Source organism: Typopeltis vanoorti, chromosome 7, assembly GCF_054136105.1.
Source record: "Typopeltis vanoorti isolate ZY-2024b chromosome 7, IOZ_Tvanoo_1.0, whole genome shotgun sequence".
NCBI classification, from domain to species: Eukaryota; Metazoa; Arthropoda; class Arachnida; order Uropygi; family Thelyphonidae; genus Typopeltis; species Typopeltis vanoorti.
In genome coordinates this window covers 147,727,890-147,746,173 of record NC_143555.1, presented here as the reverse complement: position 1 = coordinate 147,746,173, position 18,284 = coordinate 147,727,890, and the positions used below count along the sequence as shown (strand labels likewise).

The 18,284-nt window shown below is 37.2% G+C and overlaps 1 protein-coding gene across 3 annotated transcripts in view; it reads right to left on the bottom strand.

The window, feature by feature from the left end:
• LOC150105176 (sodium-independent sulfate anion transporter-like) overlaps positions 1–18,284 on the bottom strand; it is a 255,432-nt gene that overhangs the window by 29,707 nt on the left and 207,441 nt on the right. For all 3 annotated transcript variants that reach the window (XM_090395526.1, XM_090395528.1, XM_090395527.1), the window contains one exon: positions 12,766–12,831. In XM_090395526.1, the coding sequence (XP_090251652.1) occupies positions 12,766–12,831 (66 nt within the window). The remainder of the gene's footprint in view (positions 1–12,765; positions 12,832–18,284) is intronic.

Here is an 18,284-nt window from a genome sequence, read left to right as displayed (position 1 = left end):
AAAGTTTTTATCATGTCCTACAACTACAGCAAACTCCAATCCAGTAACTTGAAATGAAATTGATGCAGCACTGAAACTAACTAAAACAGGTAAAACTCCTGGTATTGATGGCATTCTTTCAGACTTCCTCATTCACTTGGCCCAAGAGAAAAAGCCTGGCTATCTAATTTCTTCTCTTCAATAATATATGATAAATGGCTCCCAAAACTTTGGCATGAGTCAAAGATAATAGCCTTACCAAAACCCAATATGTCAACTGATGATCCTAATAACTACCATCCTATAACATTACTCTGTACTCTTTACAAACATTTTGAAAGGATTATCCTCTCCAGAATTCTCCAAAAATAGAAGTCATCTTACCCAGTGAACAGGCTGGGTTTACATCTGGCAGTAGCTGCTGTGATCAGGTCATAACTCTCACAGCCTACATAGAAGATGGATACTAAAAGGGTTTAAAAAGGTCTATAAAGGCATTGATTGGAGTGAGGAGAGGACACACGGGAGGAAGGAATTGGATTTTATGCAGTTATTAAGGGATAACTATCTGCGACAGCATGTAATGGAAAATACTAGGGGTCAGAGAGTGCTTGACCTAGTAATTACATCTGAGGATTTGGCTGTAACAAATATGACCACATTGCCAACAATCGGTGAGAGTGATCATAGGATCTTGACTTGGGAGGTGGCTAAAGGTGTAGAATTTTCAATTAAGACAGGGTCCATGTGGAATTATCGGGCTGGAAAGTATGACAAGCTTAGGAGTTTGATTGGTTCAGTGCCATGGCATGTACAACTGCAAGGACTAGAAGTTGATAGTGCATGGGAGGTAGTTAAGAAGTGCTTGCACGAAGCAATAGCTAACTGTATACCTAGAGTCCGAATAATAAATCAAGTAGGGGTTAAATGGATGAATAACACCATTAAGCTTGAGCTGCAAAAAAAGAAACAACTATGGAGGGAATTTAAGGAGAAAGGTGACCGGCAGGCACATGAACGGTATAAAGCGCAGGCCAGAAGGGTGACGAGTGTGGTAAGGAAAGCAAAAAAGGATTACGAAAGAACATTGACCATGAAGGCTAAAGAGAATCCTAAACAGTTTTTTAGATATGTAGCAAGTAAAAGGAAAAATGTACATGGCAGAATGATTTTAAAGAATGCCGATGGTAGGGAGGTAACAGAATCAGTTGAGATAGTTGAGTTACTGAGTGAGCACTTTGCAAGAATATATCATCCAGGTGGTGACATTGTAGAAATGAATGAACCAACAGACTATACGGGAATCGTGGTGAATGAAGTGGAGGTGAGTAGTCTACTGCATAACCTCAATGTCAATACATCTGTGGGATTGGATGGTATACCAGCTCGTGTTGTACGAGAAGCAGCTACAGAATTGTCAGTACCGTTGACCATTTTGTTTAATTTGAGTCTCGGGTCTGGGTTAGTCCCGAGCGGGTGGAAAGAGGGGAAAATAGTTCCACTGCATAAAGGTGGTTCCAAGACTGCTGTTGTAAATTACCGACCAATCAGCATATCAGGAATCACTGTCAAGGTCTTAGAGAAATTAGTCAAGAAAAGAATACAGGATTGGATAGATGAAAATGGGATATTGTATGGGGGACAACATGGTTTTGTGAAGGGTAGATCATGCCTCAGTAACTTGCTCACGTTTTATAACACAGTGACGGCTAAACTGGATAGGGGTAATGGGTTTATAGTGATACTACTGGACCTTGCCAAGGCCTTTGATAGGATACCACATGGAACCCTAATCAGTAAACTGGAGCAGATGGGGATAGATATAGGGTTGGTGAGATGGATAGGAGGGTGGTTGAAGGAGAGATACCATAGAGTGGTTTATTCAGGAGTGGAGTCTAAAAGACGTCATGTGACTAGTGGAGTGCCGCAGGACTCTGTTCTTGGACCACTGCTTTTCAATTTGTTCATCAATGATATTGGAAAGGATTTGAGAGGAAGTGTTCACTTGTTTGCTGATGATGCAAAGTTGGGTAGAGCAATTGTGAGTGCACAGGATGTCAAAATTTTACAGGATGATTTGGATAGTTTGGAGGATTGGGCTAGGAAAAATGGATGTCAATTTAATGTGGCAAAGTGTAAGGTTATGCACTTTGGGGTGAAAAGAATAGCAGCAGTATATCGCATTGGTGGAACCATACTCCAGGAGATTGATGAGGCCAGGGATTTGGGAGTGTTGGTGGATAGGGAGTTGAAGTTTAGGGGGCACATTGCAAAAGTGACTAAAACAGCTCACCAAATCACTTGGCTTCTGAAAAATACTTTAACATGCAGAGACAAACAAGTTGTTGTTCCTCTGTATCGAGCCTTGATAAGACCCCATCTGGACTTCTGTGCCCAGTTATGGGCACCAGGGTTTCTTCGTGATGGGGAGGAAGTGGAGAGGGTCCAGAGACGAGTGACTAAGATGATAGCAGGTCTGTGGAATGAACCTTATGAGAATAGGTTGAAGATTTGTGGGTTGCAGAAATTGGACGATAGGCGAAGGAGGGGTGATATGATTGAGACATTCAAATTACTGAAGGGTTTTTATAAGATTGATCCAGAAGATATTTTTGAAAATATGACTGGTGGTGAGAGGACTAGGGGCCATGCATGGAAGCTGGACAAGAGCGTGGTTGAGAAAGGGTTTAGAGCTAGGTTTTTTACTTGGAGAGTGGTGAATGAGTGGAATAAGCTTCCAGAGTCTGTTGTGGGTGCTACGACCGTGTATGAGTTCAAGGCAAGGTATGATAGATACTGTGTGAATGTTGAATAGTTGTTCTTGACATGATGTTAGGGCCTCCCTCGATGAGTCTGTCGACTCCTTGGAGTTTCCTAGAACAATAATAATAATAATAAAAAAGGCAGGTACTGCCTCAGCTCATGACACTGTATGGAAGAAAGGTTTACTGCATAAAACAGCCAACATAATCAACTGCCAAAAAAATTCTAAAATTACTAGAACAAATGCCCACCAACTGGAAAATAAAGGTTCATCTGAATTCACCAAAAAAAAAAAAAAAAAAAAAAGGAAAACATTTATCCTGCAAGATGAATGGCCACAAGGATCTGTCCTCACCTGTACACAAGAGATACCCCTCCAGCTAGTCAAAAGTTTATCTATGCTGATAACATAGCTATAGCCACCTAAGACAGTACCTTCCAAGGCCTTGAGGAAACATCGAGCCAAGATGCAGAAAGTTTATTTTAACTTGGATATATACTATGTTAAAGATACCAAGCAATTTTATAAGCTAGGTTTTAATCCTTTTTCCCAAGTAAGCAAACAGACCTCAATAAAGATCGAAACTGGTCTAGGTAGTGGCCCTTGCCTTGCATAGCATCATACATCTCCGTAAAGGGATGTGCTTTGCATTAGGGGGGAAATACTAAGGAAAATAATCTGAGCTTACTCCACCTTTACCATGAGTTGCCTCAGACTTGAACTACGTTCAGACGCAAACTTGACTTACTTGTCTGTTTGCTTACTTGGGAAAAAAGATTAAAACCTAGTTTATAAAACTGCTTGGTATCTTTAACATACTGAGCCAAGATCTGAGCTCACTACAAAGTTACTTTGAAAGCTGGGAACTATCTCCTAATTCAAGCACGACTGTTTGAATTTGGGAAAAAAAATAAGAAGAATAAGTCAAAGATATCTCATTAACATCATGCTTCTGAAGGATGTGGACCCAGAGTGGCCTGTAATGGCCTATAACAACCTTAGAAGTAATCAGTGAATCTTTTTTAGCCTTTTCTCCTTAATCCTAACATATAATATAATTGAGCCTGCTAGAGGGCTACAGGGTCGGCTGTGTTTTCGGAGAGCTCCCGAAAGCTAAGCATAATTTTGAGTAAAAATTAGAATATAGGTTAAAATCATAATGTAATACTGTCTAATTTTGGTAGCTTGTTGTGTCTGTGTGATTTTGGTGTGAATTCAGTTATTTAATTTAGTATTTAACGATATGTTTCATTTGATTTGAATATGGCGGCAATGCAACGTAAGATAATGGCGTCCAAAAATACGACGGAATTGTTCAAAAATTATAATGTGAGAGAGTTTGTCCAATGTGATGTGTGTGGGATGTATGCATTCCTGAATGAGGCTGGCGTTTGGATTGAAAGTGATAGTGGTGGGAGAATGTGCAGAAAGTGTAAGCAAAGTGAGGAGTTGAAGCATGTGTCAGGTTGTGAGACAGTTATGGTGAAGAAAGCCAGAATGCGAGTGAAAATAGTGGCTTGATAGGGAATTGCGATGTACAAAATGGCAATGAGAGTGGTGATCAAAGAAAGAGTGAAAGCAACTATACAGAGAGAGAAAATGGTTTAAATGATAAAAAAAATGAGGAATTATTTGTAGGAAGTGAGATCACTAGGTTGCACGCAGTGATACAAAATGCGCAGCGGCAATTAGAGCACCTGAAAAACTCTTTCCAGAATGATTCAGCTAACGTAAATAAACAGCATAAGAGTGGGAGAGTTTATGAAATGAAGGAAAGACTGTTGTATGGTGACTCGTTATTAAGAGGAGTGGTAGATGGGAGTTTAACTAAATTGTACTTACCGGGTGCGAAATTTAAGGATGTTAGAGTATTAGAGTGCAAAAACAGAGGGTGAAAGAATTGATAGTTGTGGTGGGTATGAATAAATTGAAAGGAGATAAATTTTTTATGAGAGAGGACTTGAAAGTATTCTTAAAGGTAGCGAAAGAAAAGAGTGACAGAGTTAGAATGGTGAGTCTGTTGCTGTGGTATGACAGAGAGGAGTTTAGGAGGAGGGCCAAAATCGCAAATGACATTATGCGCAGGTTATGCAGACGGTGTGGTGTGGAATGAGTTTGATGGGCGAAAGGATTTATGCAAGATGGATGGCCAGCATTTGAATGGACTTGGTGTGTGGAGACTGGAAAAAGTGTTGCTGAATGAAGTGAAAATGGATGTGCAGAACCAGGGAAACTAGAACTACCAAGGAGGGGGGGGGGGGATATGCGAACATCAGTGAGACAGTTGAGTGTAAGAAAGTATATAATGTACCCGAACCAGTACTAATGACAAAAAATGGGAATAGGACATTTAGAATGATGCATCAAGATAGGGGTGGGACAAAGGGATCACTGCATTTCATGTATACTAATGCCAGGAGTATTAGGAACAAGGAAGAATTTTTGGCCTTGATTGGCTCTTCCTGGCCACAGGTTATTGGCATTAGTGAAACATGGCTGACGGAAGATGATATAGTTAGTGGGATAGAATGTGTAGGTTATAGTGTGTTTAGGAGGGACAGAGAGAATAAAAAGGGGGAGGGGTGTTATTGATGATAGCTGATGAACTGCAGCCAAGGAGAATTGAAGTTGTATCGCAGGATAGTGAAAGGAGCTCATTTGAGGCTATTTGGTGTGAGACTGAGACTGGCAGAATAAAATATACAGTTGGGTGCTGCTATAGACCAGGTGATGGAATAGATGGTGGAGATAGTATGCATAAACAAATTGATGAAACGAGTGGAAGGAGGGTAATTATTATGGGAGATTTCAACTATGGTAACATTGATTGGAAGGAGGAGAGGACACATGTGAGGAAAGAAATATTTTATTCAATTATTAAGGGATAACTATCTGAGACAGCATGTAATTGAAAATACTAGGGGTGTGAGAGTGCTTGACCTGGTAATAGCATCTCAGAATTTGACTGTAATGAATATGACCATATTGCCACCTATTGGTGAGAAAGATCATAAGGTCTTGACCTGGGAAGTGGCTAAAGGTGTGGAATTTTCGATTAAGACAGGGTATATGTGGAATTACCGTGCTGGCAAGTATGACAAGCTTAGGAGATTGCTTGGATCAGTGCCATGGCATGTACAACTGCAAGGGCTGGACATCGATAGAGCATGGGAAGTTGTCAAGGTGCATATATAGGAGGTTATGGCTGATTGTATACCTAGGGTCTGAATAGTAAAAAAAGTAGGGGTAAAATTGATGAATAACACCATTAAGCTTGAGCTGCAAAAAAAAGAAACTGTGGAGGGAATTTAAAGAAAGGGGTGACCTGCAGGCACACGAACGGTAATGAGTGTGGTAAAAAAAGCAAAAGTGGATTATGAAAGGAAACTAGCTATGCAAGCTAAAGAGAATCCCAAACAGTTCTTTCAATATGCTGCACGCAAGGAAAAAACTGTACACAGCAAAATGATTTTAAGGAATGACGATGGTAAGGAGGTCACTGAATCAGTCTATATAGTGGAGTTACTGAGCGAGCACTTTGCAAAAGTATATCATCCAGGTGGTGACATTGAAAAAATGAAGGAACCATTAGTTTATACAGGAATTGTGATGAATGAAGTGGAGGTGAATAGTCTATCACAGAACCTTAATGTGAATACATCTGTGGGATTGGATGGTATAAAAGCACAGGTCTTGCATGAAGCGGCTAAGGAATTATCAGTGCCCTTGACCATGTTGTTTAATCTGAGTCTCGGGTCTGGTTTAGTCCCGAAGGTGTGGAAAGAGGGGTAAATAGTTCCACTGCATAAAGGAGGATCCAAGACTACTGTTGCAAATTACCGACTGATCAGCATATCAGGAGTCGTTGTCAAGGTCTTGAAGAAAGTAGTCAAGGGAAAAGTACAGGAATGGATTGATGAAAATGAGATACTGTATGGGGACAGCATGGCTTTGTGAAGGGTAGATCATGCCTCAGTAACTTGATCAAGTTTTATAACAAGTTGACGGCTGAACTGGATAATGGTAATGGGTTTACATTACCATTATCCAATTCAGTTCAATTACCATCGATACTGCAGGACCTGGCAAAGGTGGTTGACAGGATACCACAAGGAATTCTAATGTGTAAACTACAACATATGGGAATGGATATAAGGTTAGTGAGATGGATAGGTGGGAGGTTGATGGAGAGATATCAGAGAGTAGTTTATTCAGGAGTAGAGTCTAAAAGATGGCCTGTGACTAGTGGTGTGCTGCAGGGTTCTGTTCTTGGACCACTACTGTTTAATCTGTTCATTAACGATATAGGGAAGGATCTAAGAGGAACAGTTTATTTGTTTGCTGATGATGCAAAGTTGGGTAGGGCGATAGTGAATGCAGATGTCAAAATCTTGCAGGATAACTTGGATAGATTGGAGTTCTGGGCTAAGGAGAATGGATGTCAATTTAATGTGACAAAATGTAAGGTTATGCATTTTGGGGTGAAAAGATTAGCAGCAGTATACCACATTGGTGGAACTGTACTCCAGGTGACTGATGAGGCCAGGGACTTGGGAGTGTTGGTAGATAGGGAGATGAAGTTTAGGGGACACATTGCCGAAGTAGCTAAATCAGCTCACCGACTCACTTCGTTGTTGAAAAATACTTTGACGAGCAGAGGCAAGCAAGTTATTGTACCTCTGTACCAAGCCTTGATAAGACCTCATCTCGACTACTGTGCCCAGATTTGGTCACCTAGGTTTCTTCTTGATGGGGAGGAGGTTGAGAGGATCCAGAGGCGAGTGACCAAGATGATAGCAGGTCTATGGAATGAACCTTATGAAAACAGGTTTAAGATTTGTGGGTTGCAGAAATTAGTTGATAGGCAGAAAAGGGGAGATATGATTGAGACATACAAATTAATTCAGAGGATATTTTTGAGATCAGGACTGGTGGTGGGAGAACTAGGGGACACCTATGGAAACTGGGCAAGAGTGTGGTTAGCAGGGGTGTTAGAGCTGGGTTCTTTATTTTTAGAGTGTTAAATGAGTGGAATAAGCTGCCAGAGTCTGTTGTGGGTGCTATGACAGTGAGCAAGTTCAAGGCAAGGTATGATAGATACTGTGAGAATGTCGTATAGTTGTGTGGACATGATGTTTAGGGCCTCCCTCGATGAGTCTAAGGACTCCATGGAGTCACCCATAGTAATAATAATAGTAATAATCTCATAGGGTACTTCCTTACATCTTTACTTCATAGAACAACCTGGTTTCTATTTCCTAATGGACTTGTTTGGTAATCTTTCTGTTTTCATTCTTTCAATGTGTTCCATCCATTTATGTTTATATATTTTTATTTTTTCTATCACTGATTCCTTGTTTAATTCTTTCATAATTTCTTTTGTGATCGAACAGAGTATACGTTGTAGTTTTTCTCATTAAAACTTCATATCAGCTGTTATTAATCTTTGTTTGTCTTTTTGTTTTTTTGTCCAGATTTCACTTCAATATAATATAACTGGTAGGGCTAATGTATTGTATACTTTTAATCTAGTTTGTTTTTTAAATTGTTAGGTTTAAATATAGTTGACTACACCTGTTATTTTTAAATATTTTGCAATTTTCTAGATTTATATCTTTTCATCTTCATATATAATTATAGATCCTAGGTAGTTAAATGAATTCACCTGTTCTAAAATCTTGTTATCTATTTTTTTCAGTTCTTATTGGATCTTGTTCTTTAAAAGCCATCATTTTTGATTTTTCTGTTGATATTATCATTCCATAATCTTTGGCTATTTCATTTAAATTTAAAATATCTTGCTGTAAGTTATCTTCAAAATTTGTAATTATTTGATCATCAGCAAAAAGGAGAGTGTAAGTTCACAGTAGGAGAAAGTTTAATACCTTGATGGAAATTTTTATTCCATTTTATTATTATTTCATTTAAATAAATATTAAAAAGAATTGCTAAAAGGGGGGCATCTCTGTTGGACTCCTTGATTTATCTCTCTCTCTCTCTCTCGGATATCTCATCTCATCTCATCTTCTTTATACCCTCTTTTTACCTTGCGATGTCGAGGGTCCATTGATCATCGGACCTCAATCCGTTTACAGGATAAGGTGGTCAGCCCTATGCTCCGGTATATCCTATGGCCTGTAGTGTTAAGTTCTCAAGGCCAGTTTGCCTGCTTTGCGGAATGAAAAACCCCAGAATAAACTGAGGAAAAAACCCTGCTATCCACACCCAAGACTGGCTAACTTGGCTATGGCTGAGGAAGATCCTTCAGCTCCTCACGTCACCGACGGGAATCAAACCTAGGACATCCTCCCCCAGGCATATGGTTGCGAAGCGCATAGCCACTAGGCTAACCGCGCAGACTCTCTCGGATATAATAGTTCATAATTTAATCGTATTTGTATTTGATTATTTTCATATATACTTATAACTTTTAGAATATTATTTGGTATTTGTCTTTCTTTTAACATGTTACATAAAATACTTCTTTTAACTTTATCAAATGCTTTTACAAAGTCAATAAATATAATATGTGTTTCTAAATTGTATTCTCTTCTTTCTCTATTATTAATTTTAGGCAAAAGGCTGGGTCTATACGTGATTGTCCTTTTTTAAATTCATTTTGTACTTCTAATATAAAACCTTCAAAATATTTTATTAGTTTAAAATACAAACTTATTTAATACTGATCACTTACAAACAAACTTATATTATAGCCTACCAGTTTTGCCAGCAAACTGTCTGGCTTTTTCAAGGCATTTACGGAAAGACATAAAAACTAGTAAATGCAAATTGAAAGGAACATAAAAAACGTTATAAACCAACTAGTAGCTAAGGTTGCACGTTCGCGTGACAGAGAGGACTTATTGTTCTTATTCATTATCACGCATGCATGTTTGTTGTAAATGTGTAATGTGATTACTGGCTAGCTGTAGTTCAGATTGATTTAGAGAGAGGATCAGGAATTGATAAGAAATTGACTTGAATACTAAGAACCTACAACATCAGAATGGTCTTCAAACCAACCACCAGCATAGACAAGTTTTAGGATCCCCAAAAGATAAGGTGCCTTTCTACAAATATCCAGGAGTATATTACATTCTTTGCTCCTGTTGTCTTGCCTACATCAGATAAACTTCACGGTGTTTAGAAATCAGACAAAAAGAACATGGTGATGTAAACCACAACAGAAGTATCTCTTCTGGCTTAGCACATCATTTCTGTATTTCTGTACGTCTAACCACACGATAGAGTGGCAAAACAGCTCATGCCATATCTGGATGACGACTACAGACATCGTTTATTCAGGGAAGCCACAACAGTGTTAATAACTGGCAGAAACCTCAACAGAAATCAGGGTACAATCCTAAACATCCTCTCTCTAAATCAATCTGAACTACAGCTAGCCAGTAATCACATTACACGTTTACAACAAACACGCATGCGTGATAATGAATAAGGACAATAAGTCCTCTCTATTCATGCGAACGTGTAACCTTAGCTACTAGTTGGTTTACAACGTTTTTTATTTTCCTTTCAATTTGCTTTACTAGTTTTTATGTTCCTTTCAATTTGCTCTACTAGTTTTTATGTTCCTTTCAATTTGCTTTACTAGTTTTTATGTCTTTCCGTAAACACCTTGAAAAAGTCAGACAGTTTGCTGGCGAAACTGGTAGGCTATAATGTAAGTTTGTTTGTAAATGGTCAGTATTAAATAAGTTTGTATTTTAATTATAAACGACCAAATATGTTTAGTTTAAACATTTTATTAGTTTGTTATTTTACTGCCTATTATTAGTTAAAGATATCTGTCTGGAACAATGTCACGAATGAGCTGACAGGCACACTTGAGGTTGTAATGTCTCGATTCTTAGAACAGCAGCCCTGGCTCTGGTCTTCCCTGTTGCAGAGTACTGTTCACAGTTTAAAGCTGAAGTCATTACATGACTCTTGTGGACACACAGCTTAACATAACAATGAGAAACATCTCTGGTGCCTACGATCTACTCCTCCTCCATGGTTGTCTGTTCTTTCCCACATCACTCCTCCATGCTTCAGAAGGGAAAAAACTACCATCAAAGAAATAAAAGAAAATCAAAAATACATACTTTCCTATACATCAAGATATCTCCACATCCAGCTCTCCCACATGGCTTTTGGAAATACCGGATGATGGTTCCCAAGAGTGGTGGTGAATACTCTGGAATGAACTACAAACAAGTATCTGATTACACATCCAACTATCAAACTTTCAGGATTCAATCTACCTTGACACCTCTGGAGTCAGCTAAACAGATTTAGGACCAGGCAAAGCTGCTGTGCCCACTTATTACATCTGTGGGGAATTTCATAGTCACCCTTTTGCATGTGTAGTGCTGTGCAGACTATGCATCATATCACTGATGACTGCCTCATGCACTCCTTCCCTGGAGGCCTCAAGAACTTGCATTTACTCTCAGATAGGTTAACCAAACTGTCAGTCTGCATACAGTTTTGCTCATTAACTTCTTGTATTTTCTCCCACACACTAAATAAATAAACCTACAGTTTTGTCAGTACCATGGAAGGGAAAGAAATTATTTTATAATTTTTTTTATTATTTTATTTTTATTTTACTTTTGACATAGCCTAGAGATCTAATATGGAACTTCTTTCCCAAGTCATTTGGGTCTCCAGTTTCTCATGGACAGAAGAAGAAGCATCTGTCCATGAGAAACTGTAATTTCTCCATTTTAAGTATATTTATGTACCATCAGAAGAACATAGCTATACCCAAAACATTTATTTCAGTGCGATTCCTAAAGTTTAGAAGCATGTGATTCCATCCTTATTCATAAACAGACTTCCAGGCTAAAATGATTTTAACATGAAGGACATAACAGCATGCTCTTTTATAAATCTTGGGCAAGCACTAGTACATACACTGAAAAAACTTTGCGGATATTTTATTACTCATGTCAGATAACAATATTCTTATGTCACTTATAGTTAGTGTGCATTCCAAGTTGAGTCCCAACAATGAAACTTGTGTGTAGTGTTAGCTGATAAAAAGATCTGCAAAGTTTTTTCAGTGTATGTACTTGTGATTAACACTACTAAGCAGTTTTCTTCATTACCATAGAAGATAATATAGTTTGTCTGAACAGTCTGTTTTTCCAATTTTTAACATCATTATAGGTAGTTAAACAGTAAAAAGAGAGCACATCTTTATTTGAGAGGACAATAAAGCTAAAACATTGTACTGTCCTCTCAAATAAAGATCCTTCCAAACAGAGGCTGGTTGGAACCTTAGTTATGATAATCATAATAAGATTTGAAGTGTAATTGTAAGGTCATCTTTCTAAACATGACTTGCTGTATGCAGCTACAAACACTTGATGCTTAGAAGGCATAAACTCCATATGTTTCTTTTTTTAATATATAACTTTAGAATTTTTTTGTATAAATAGTGCTTTGATAATAACCTCAACATGGTTACTAACATCTCTCAAGAGTACTTCTTTAAAAATACAATTTACTGAGATCCTATTCACCATTTTACTATAGTAAAAGATGTCATAATCTTCTTGAATGCGCTTAGAGGATTTAAGATACATCCTTAAATTTATTTGCAAATCAAAACATGCTTCATTATATCTTATTCTCAGGAAGTAACATGACAACAAGATGCAATATCTACCTGGAGGATGCATGCATGTTTAAGAATGGCAAATAGAAACAGATAAATATTCAAAGGAAATTCAAAGGATAGACAATAACTATTAGTGCCAGTTGACAATACTACTTGCACTTGAAATTTAATACTAGTCATCTTAGCTTCTATGGATGATGCATACAAGTTTTAATATTAAGGATACTGGTTTCATTAAACTTTGTTATACTTTATTTAATGTTTGTAGTAAAAATGCTAAAAACATAAATGAAATCAAAACCCATGGACACAACATAGATGTGCCAAAGGTTTTTACTTCATTCACTGAGCTATACATACAACAGCAATTTTTCAAACAGATGTTAATGCTCACCTTTAAATTGATGAAAACAACATTTACATTCCTCTTTCTAAAATCATTGATCAAATTCCTTATTCCCTAAAATTAATTACCAAGTAATTTAATTAATAAAATATCATTCAAATGTATCAATTATTATTTAAGTTTGTGCTAAAGTTTCTATATATATTTCTGAAATTAGAATGGAAAGGGAGGGATTATCTTCTCCATTATTTCAAACAGTTCAAAGAGCTATTAAGCTAGTGAAGCCATTCATTAAATACTTTTGTTTGTTTTTAATGGCATAAGGATAGCTATGGTCATGTACCATAGCTATCCTTATACCAGTACATATGTGGCACAAACAGGCATAAAAATCGGTATATAAAAACAAATGTAGATGCTGTGTAGAAACAAATGCAAAAAGGAATGGCTACTTAAAAGAGGTACTAAAGAAACTTTTATTTTCTGATAAACCATTCCTGATAACCCAGAAATTAATTACAAAGGCTTGGCATCCATACCATACATTGACAATGAATCAAGAAAAATAGTGCAAATATTAAAGGCAGTCAACATCACAACAACCTTCAAACCAGTCAATACCTTATGAAGCTGTTCACGTTCCCTTAAGAAAAGTTTCATTTTATAAACATCCGGGCACATATAAGTTATTGTATTCTTGTGAAAAGATGTACATAGATCAAATTGAGAGAAGTTTTAAAATCTGCAACAAAGAACATATAAGCAATGTTGAAAAACAAAAGGAAAGAAAGAAGAGGATGCGTAGGGCACATACCCTAAGAACATCACAAAGTAAATTGGCAAGCATCCTCCATGCCCTATTTAGCAGAGAATTACTTCAACAAGATGTTCAGAAATCCTACGAGCTCATTTACTCAAAAGGCACACTAAATAGAAACCAAGGAATGATTGCTTAACAACATTTGGAGGTCACTAATTAATATGCATAACATTCAAAACCTCTCCTATGCCAGCAATCACATACAGAGTTTACACAACAATGTAGAGATTGCATGTAACAAGTCTAATGATTAAATTATCATTCCATTATAGATAATTTTCATATATATATTTCATATATATTCCATATCATTATAGATACTGGCGGCCATTGGAAAATGTTCATTTTTTTGGCATTTGTTTACTTATGTGAAGTAACTTCCCAAAGATGCTGTTAGCCATACAGATAGCAAAACATGTAAAGAAAATACATTGGTATAAATAAAAAATACATATCAGTTAAAATTTGGTTATTTATTTAATATTTGAAGTATTAATTAGTAATAAATATGTGGCCTTTAATATTTGGGCTATTTTTATTGATGTATTGTCAATGTACATACATCAATACTTAGTATCACCACCTCTGGGTCTGGCTCCCGCTGATGAGACTTCAATAAAGGTCGAAACCAGTCTGGGTAGTGGCCCTTCCCTTAATGCATAGCATTATACATGTCCGCAAGGAGATGTGTTTTGCATTAATAGGAGATACTAAGGCAAGTGATCAGAACTTACTCTACCTTTACCACGAGTTGACCCAGTCCTGAAAATACTTCAGGCGCAAACTTTGTTTGCTTACACTTGGATAAAGGATTAAACCAAATATATAATTGGTAGCATAGCCAAGTGAAAAAATGTCCATCAATTGCTGCAATTTTTCACATAAGAGGAATGATATAAAAGAATAAATATAATAAAATAAAAACCAGGAGTGCTTAAGGGTCAAAGCTGTATAACTGAGAGGAGACCTCCACATAGCCTTTAAAGGAATGTGGAGAACCGACCAGGGCTTCTGACCTAATGTCCAATCCTCACCTTCTCGTGGTGCACCCCGTTGGGTATCTACTTTGATACTGAACGAACGAGGATGGGTTGGCAATTTCGGATTTAGCCGATCAAATTGTATTCTTATTGGTTAAACCAAAATAAAAAATGATGGTACAACATGACAAATTTTCATGCCGGCTGGGGCGTCGCCCAGTTAAACAAGGGCCCCCGTTGTTTTCGCCAGGGAACCAGGGCGAACAGCGAAAAGTCAACTACTGGAACAAATCTGAAAACAAACCCCAACTCAACATCACCAGAGTTAAAGATCAGTACTATCAACGTAAGAAGCCTGAATGGCAAAGAAATGGAGCTAGCTGAGGAATTAGGTAAGTACCAGATCGACATAATAGGGGTGACTGAAACAAAAAAGACCAAAATTGGTGAGATCTTTCTGAGCAATAAATACAAAATGTTATATTCAGGCAATGACAATCAAGGAAAAGAAGGAGTAGCCATAGTATTCAACACAAAATATGAGGCTAATTTTGAATGGCAGTCAGTCTCAAGTAGAGTAATGTTGGCAAATACGAGAATGGGGAACTGGACAATGAGACTTATTTGTGCCTATGGTCCCACAGAAGGTTCTACTAAGGTAGAAGTGGAGGAATTTTTTGATGCTTTAGAAAAAGCAACTGACACAATGAAAAAGGAAAAGTTGGTCCTTGTTGGGGATCTATATAGCAGAGTAGGAAACGATTGTGAGACATACAAAAATATTTTGGGAAAATTTGGAGAAAAGAGCAAAGCTAATAATAATGGCAAATATCTGTTGGATTTCTGCTCAGGACATGGACTGGTTATTACTAACACCATGTTCCAACATAAAAATGTGCACAAATTCACATGGAGAGAAGAGGCTAGGAATAAGAAGTCTCATTGACTATGTTATTGTTGATAGTGATGTTTTCTCCCTGGTACAGGACATCAGAGTGTACAGAGGATTTGAAATTGGAAGCGATCACTATTTAGTCTTGAGCAGGATAAGATTGAATTTCATATTGATAAGAATAACATGTAAGAAAGTTTTAAAGCGAATAAAAGTTGAGCATCTCTCAGATGTGAACTGTAGACTAAAATACAGAAAGATTATTGAAAAGAAAATGAAAGAGTTTCAGAACAGGAATCAAACCTTGGATATTCAGTGGCAAACTCTGAAGAAAACATTGATTGATTCTGCCAGAGAGGCATGTGGTGAGGTTGTGTGCAAGGATAAAAAAATCAGAACTCCCTGGACACAGGAAGTTAAAGAGGCAGTGAAGGAAAAGAAGAAAGCATATCAAAAGTTCCTGGCAAATAAGTCAGCTTTTACTCTTACAGAATACAGAGACAAATGTAAGAAAGCTAAACAGTGTGTAAAAATAGCTAAACAAAAGTCATGGGAGGACTTTGGCAAGAATATAGAAAATAAATATCAAGAAGGTGGCAAAATATTCTGGAGGTTGTTGAAGAAGCTTAGGAACGGAGGAAAGACTGCTGTAAAAGGAGTTTTACAGCACTCTTTCCTCCTTGAAGTATGGAGTAATTACTTTGAAAAACTGCTAAATGAAACAAGCAGTGATGACAGCACAGTGGTAAAAAACACTGACCAGGCATGCAGTCAGGAATACATATCCATACTTGAAGTAGAAAAAAGCCATCAAAGGCTTGAAATGTGGAAAGGTAGCAGGAGTAGATGATATTCGACCAGAAATGCTGAAGTATGGTGGTATAAAAGTCTTACAGTGGCTGCACTGCATAGTTCAGAAAGCCTGGACTGAGGGACGAATTCCCGATGATTGGAGTAGAGCTCTCATAGTACCCATATATAAAAAGGGAAATAAAACTGAATGTGAGAATTACAGAGGTATTTCCCTACTGAGTGTTCCTGGCAAGATCTATGCAAGTATACTTGAGAAACGGTTGAGAAGAATTGTGGAAGAAAAGCTTGGTGAAGAACAAGCTGGATTCAGGCCAAATAGAGGCTGTCAGGATCAGATCTTCACTTTACGACAAATAGTCGAGAAAGCATGGGAATATAACAAAGATCTGTATTTAAGTTTTGTCGATCAGGAAAAGGCATATGACAAGGTGCCAAGAGAGAAGCTATTCAATACGCTATAGTTATATGGTGTCAGTGGGGCATTATATTAAGCAATACTTAGTCTTTATTTGAGTTGTAAGTCAGCAGTTAGAATTGAAGGAAGTAGAGGAAGATGGTTTAATGTTAAATCTGGTGTGAGACAAGGATGTACATTATCCCCTCTGTTATTCATTATCTATATGGATCACATTATGAAAGAAAGTGGTATTAAACCTGATATCAAAATTGGAGATGTTAATGTCAGCTCTTTGCTTTATGCGGATGATGTTATACTTCTAAATAAATCCGCTACAAGTCTGCAAGATTCTCTGACTAAATAAGCTGTTGTAATAGATATGGTATGAGGGTCAGCAATAAAAAGACAAAGACAATGAAAATAGGCAGAATCATTGAAAATGTCAACTGTGTTGTGAACGGAGAACCTGTGGAACAAGTAAAACATTTCAGTTACTTAGGCACAATTTTTACTGAAGATGGTAAATTAAATATAGAAATAGACAACAGAATCAGCAAAGCTGGTATGGTGGGAAGTCAATTGAATAAATTCATATGGAATAAGAGAGAAATTAGTCAGAATACTAAATTAGCTGTATACAAGACAGTGTTCAAACCAGTTTTAACTTATGGATCTGAGAGCTGGGTCAGAAGTAAAACACTTGACCAAAGACTAGACCGCAGATATGAGAGTCCTGAGAAAGATTAGAGGCATGAACAGATGGTATCAATGGCAATATCATATTAAAAATGAGGATATTAGGAAAGAACTTAACATTGTCAGCATCCAGGAATGCGTTAGCAGAGCTAATCTCAGGTGGTAAAAAACTGTGGTCACTTAAATAGAATGGGAGAGGAAAGATTAGCAAAACAAGTGTTCTCTGCCAGGTTGGCAGGAAAACGACCCAGAGGAAGACCAAGATATAGGTGGATTGATACGGTACAAAGTGCCTTAGACGATAGAAATATAAGATCTGATAATGTCTTGACAAGTAACAGACTGATTTGGAGGAAAATTGTAGATAGGAAGTTAGTAATGATGTAAATTTTTCATGTAGTACTGTCATATCCTGTACACCCCTTGAGGGTACATGGCAGGAATTTGATGATGATGAAATAAAAACCCTGCTCATTCTTCTTATTGCATAATCTAAGAAGAAAATGAAGATTTTCATTACTTATTTTAAAAAATTAATATTAACAATAAATAGTTTAAAGTTCATCAGCATCAATTTCCTGATATGTACCCTGAATGGGTGTTCATACTATTATGACAGCACTACATGATTAAGTTTACGTTATTATTAATCTCCTATCAAAAATTTTCCTCCAAATTTAATCTAATATACTTGTCAACCCTCCAATATTGTCATATCTAACATTTTGTTCTTCTAAGGCACTTCTAATGGAATCAATACACATAGACTTTGGTCTTCTTATGGGTCTTTTCCCTACCATCTTGGCATCAAACGTGTTTTGCTAATTTTTCCTCATCCACATTCTGTTTAAGTGAAAATACAAACTTAGATTATCCCTCCTCACATATTCTTAAATGTAGACAATGTCAAGTTCCTTCCTAATGTCTTCATTTTTAATATGATTCTGCCTTTGTTCTGGTCCCTAATCT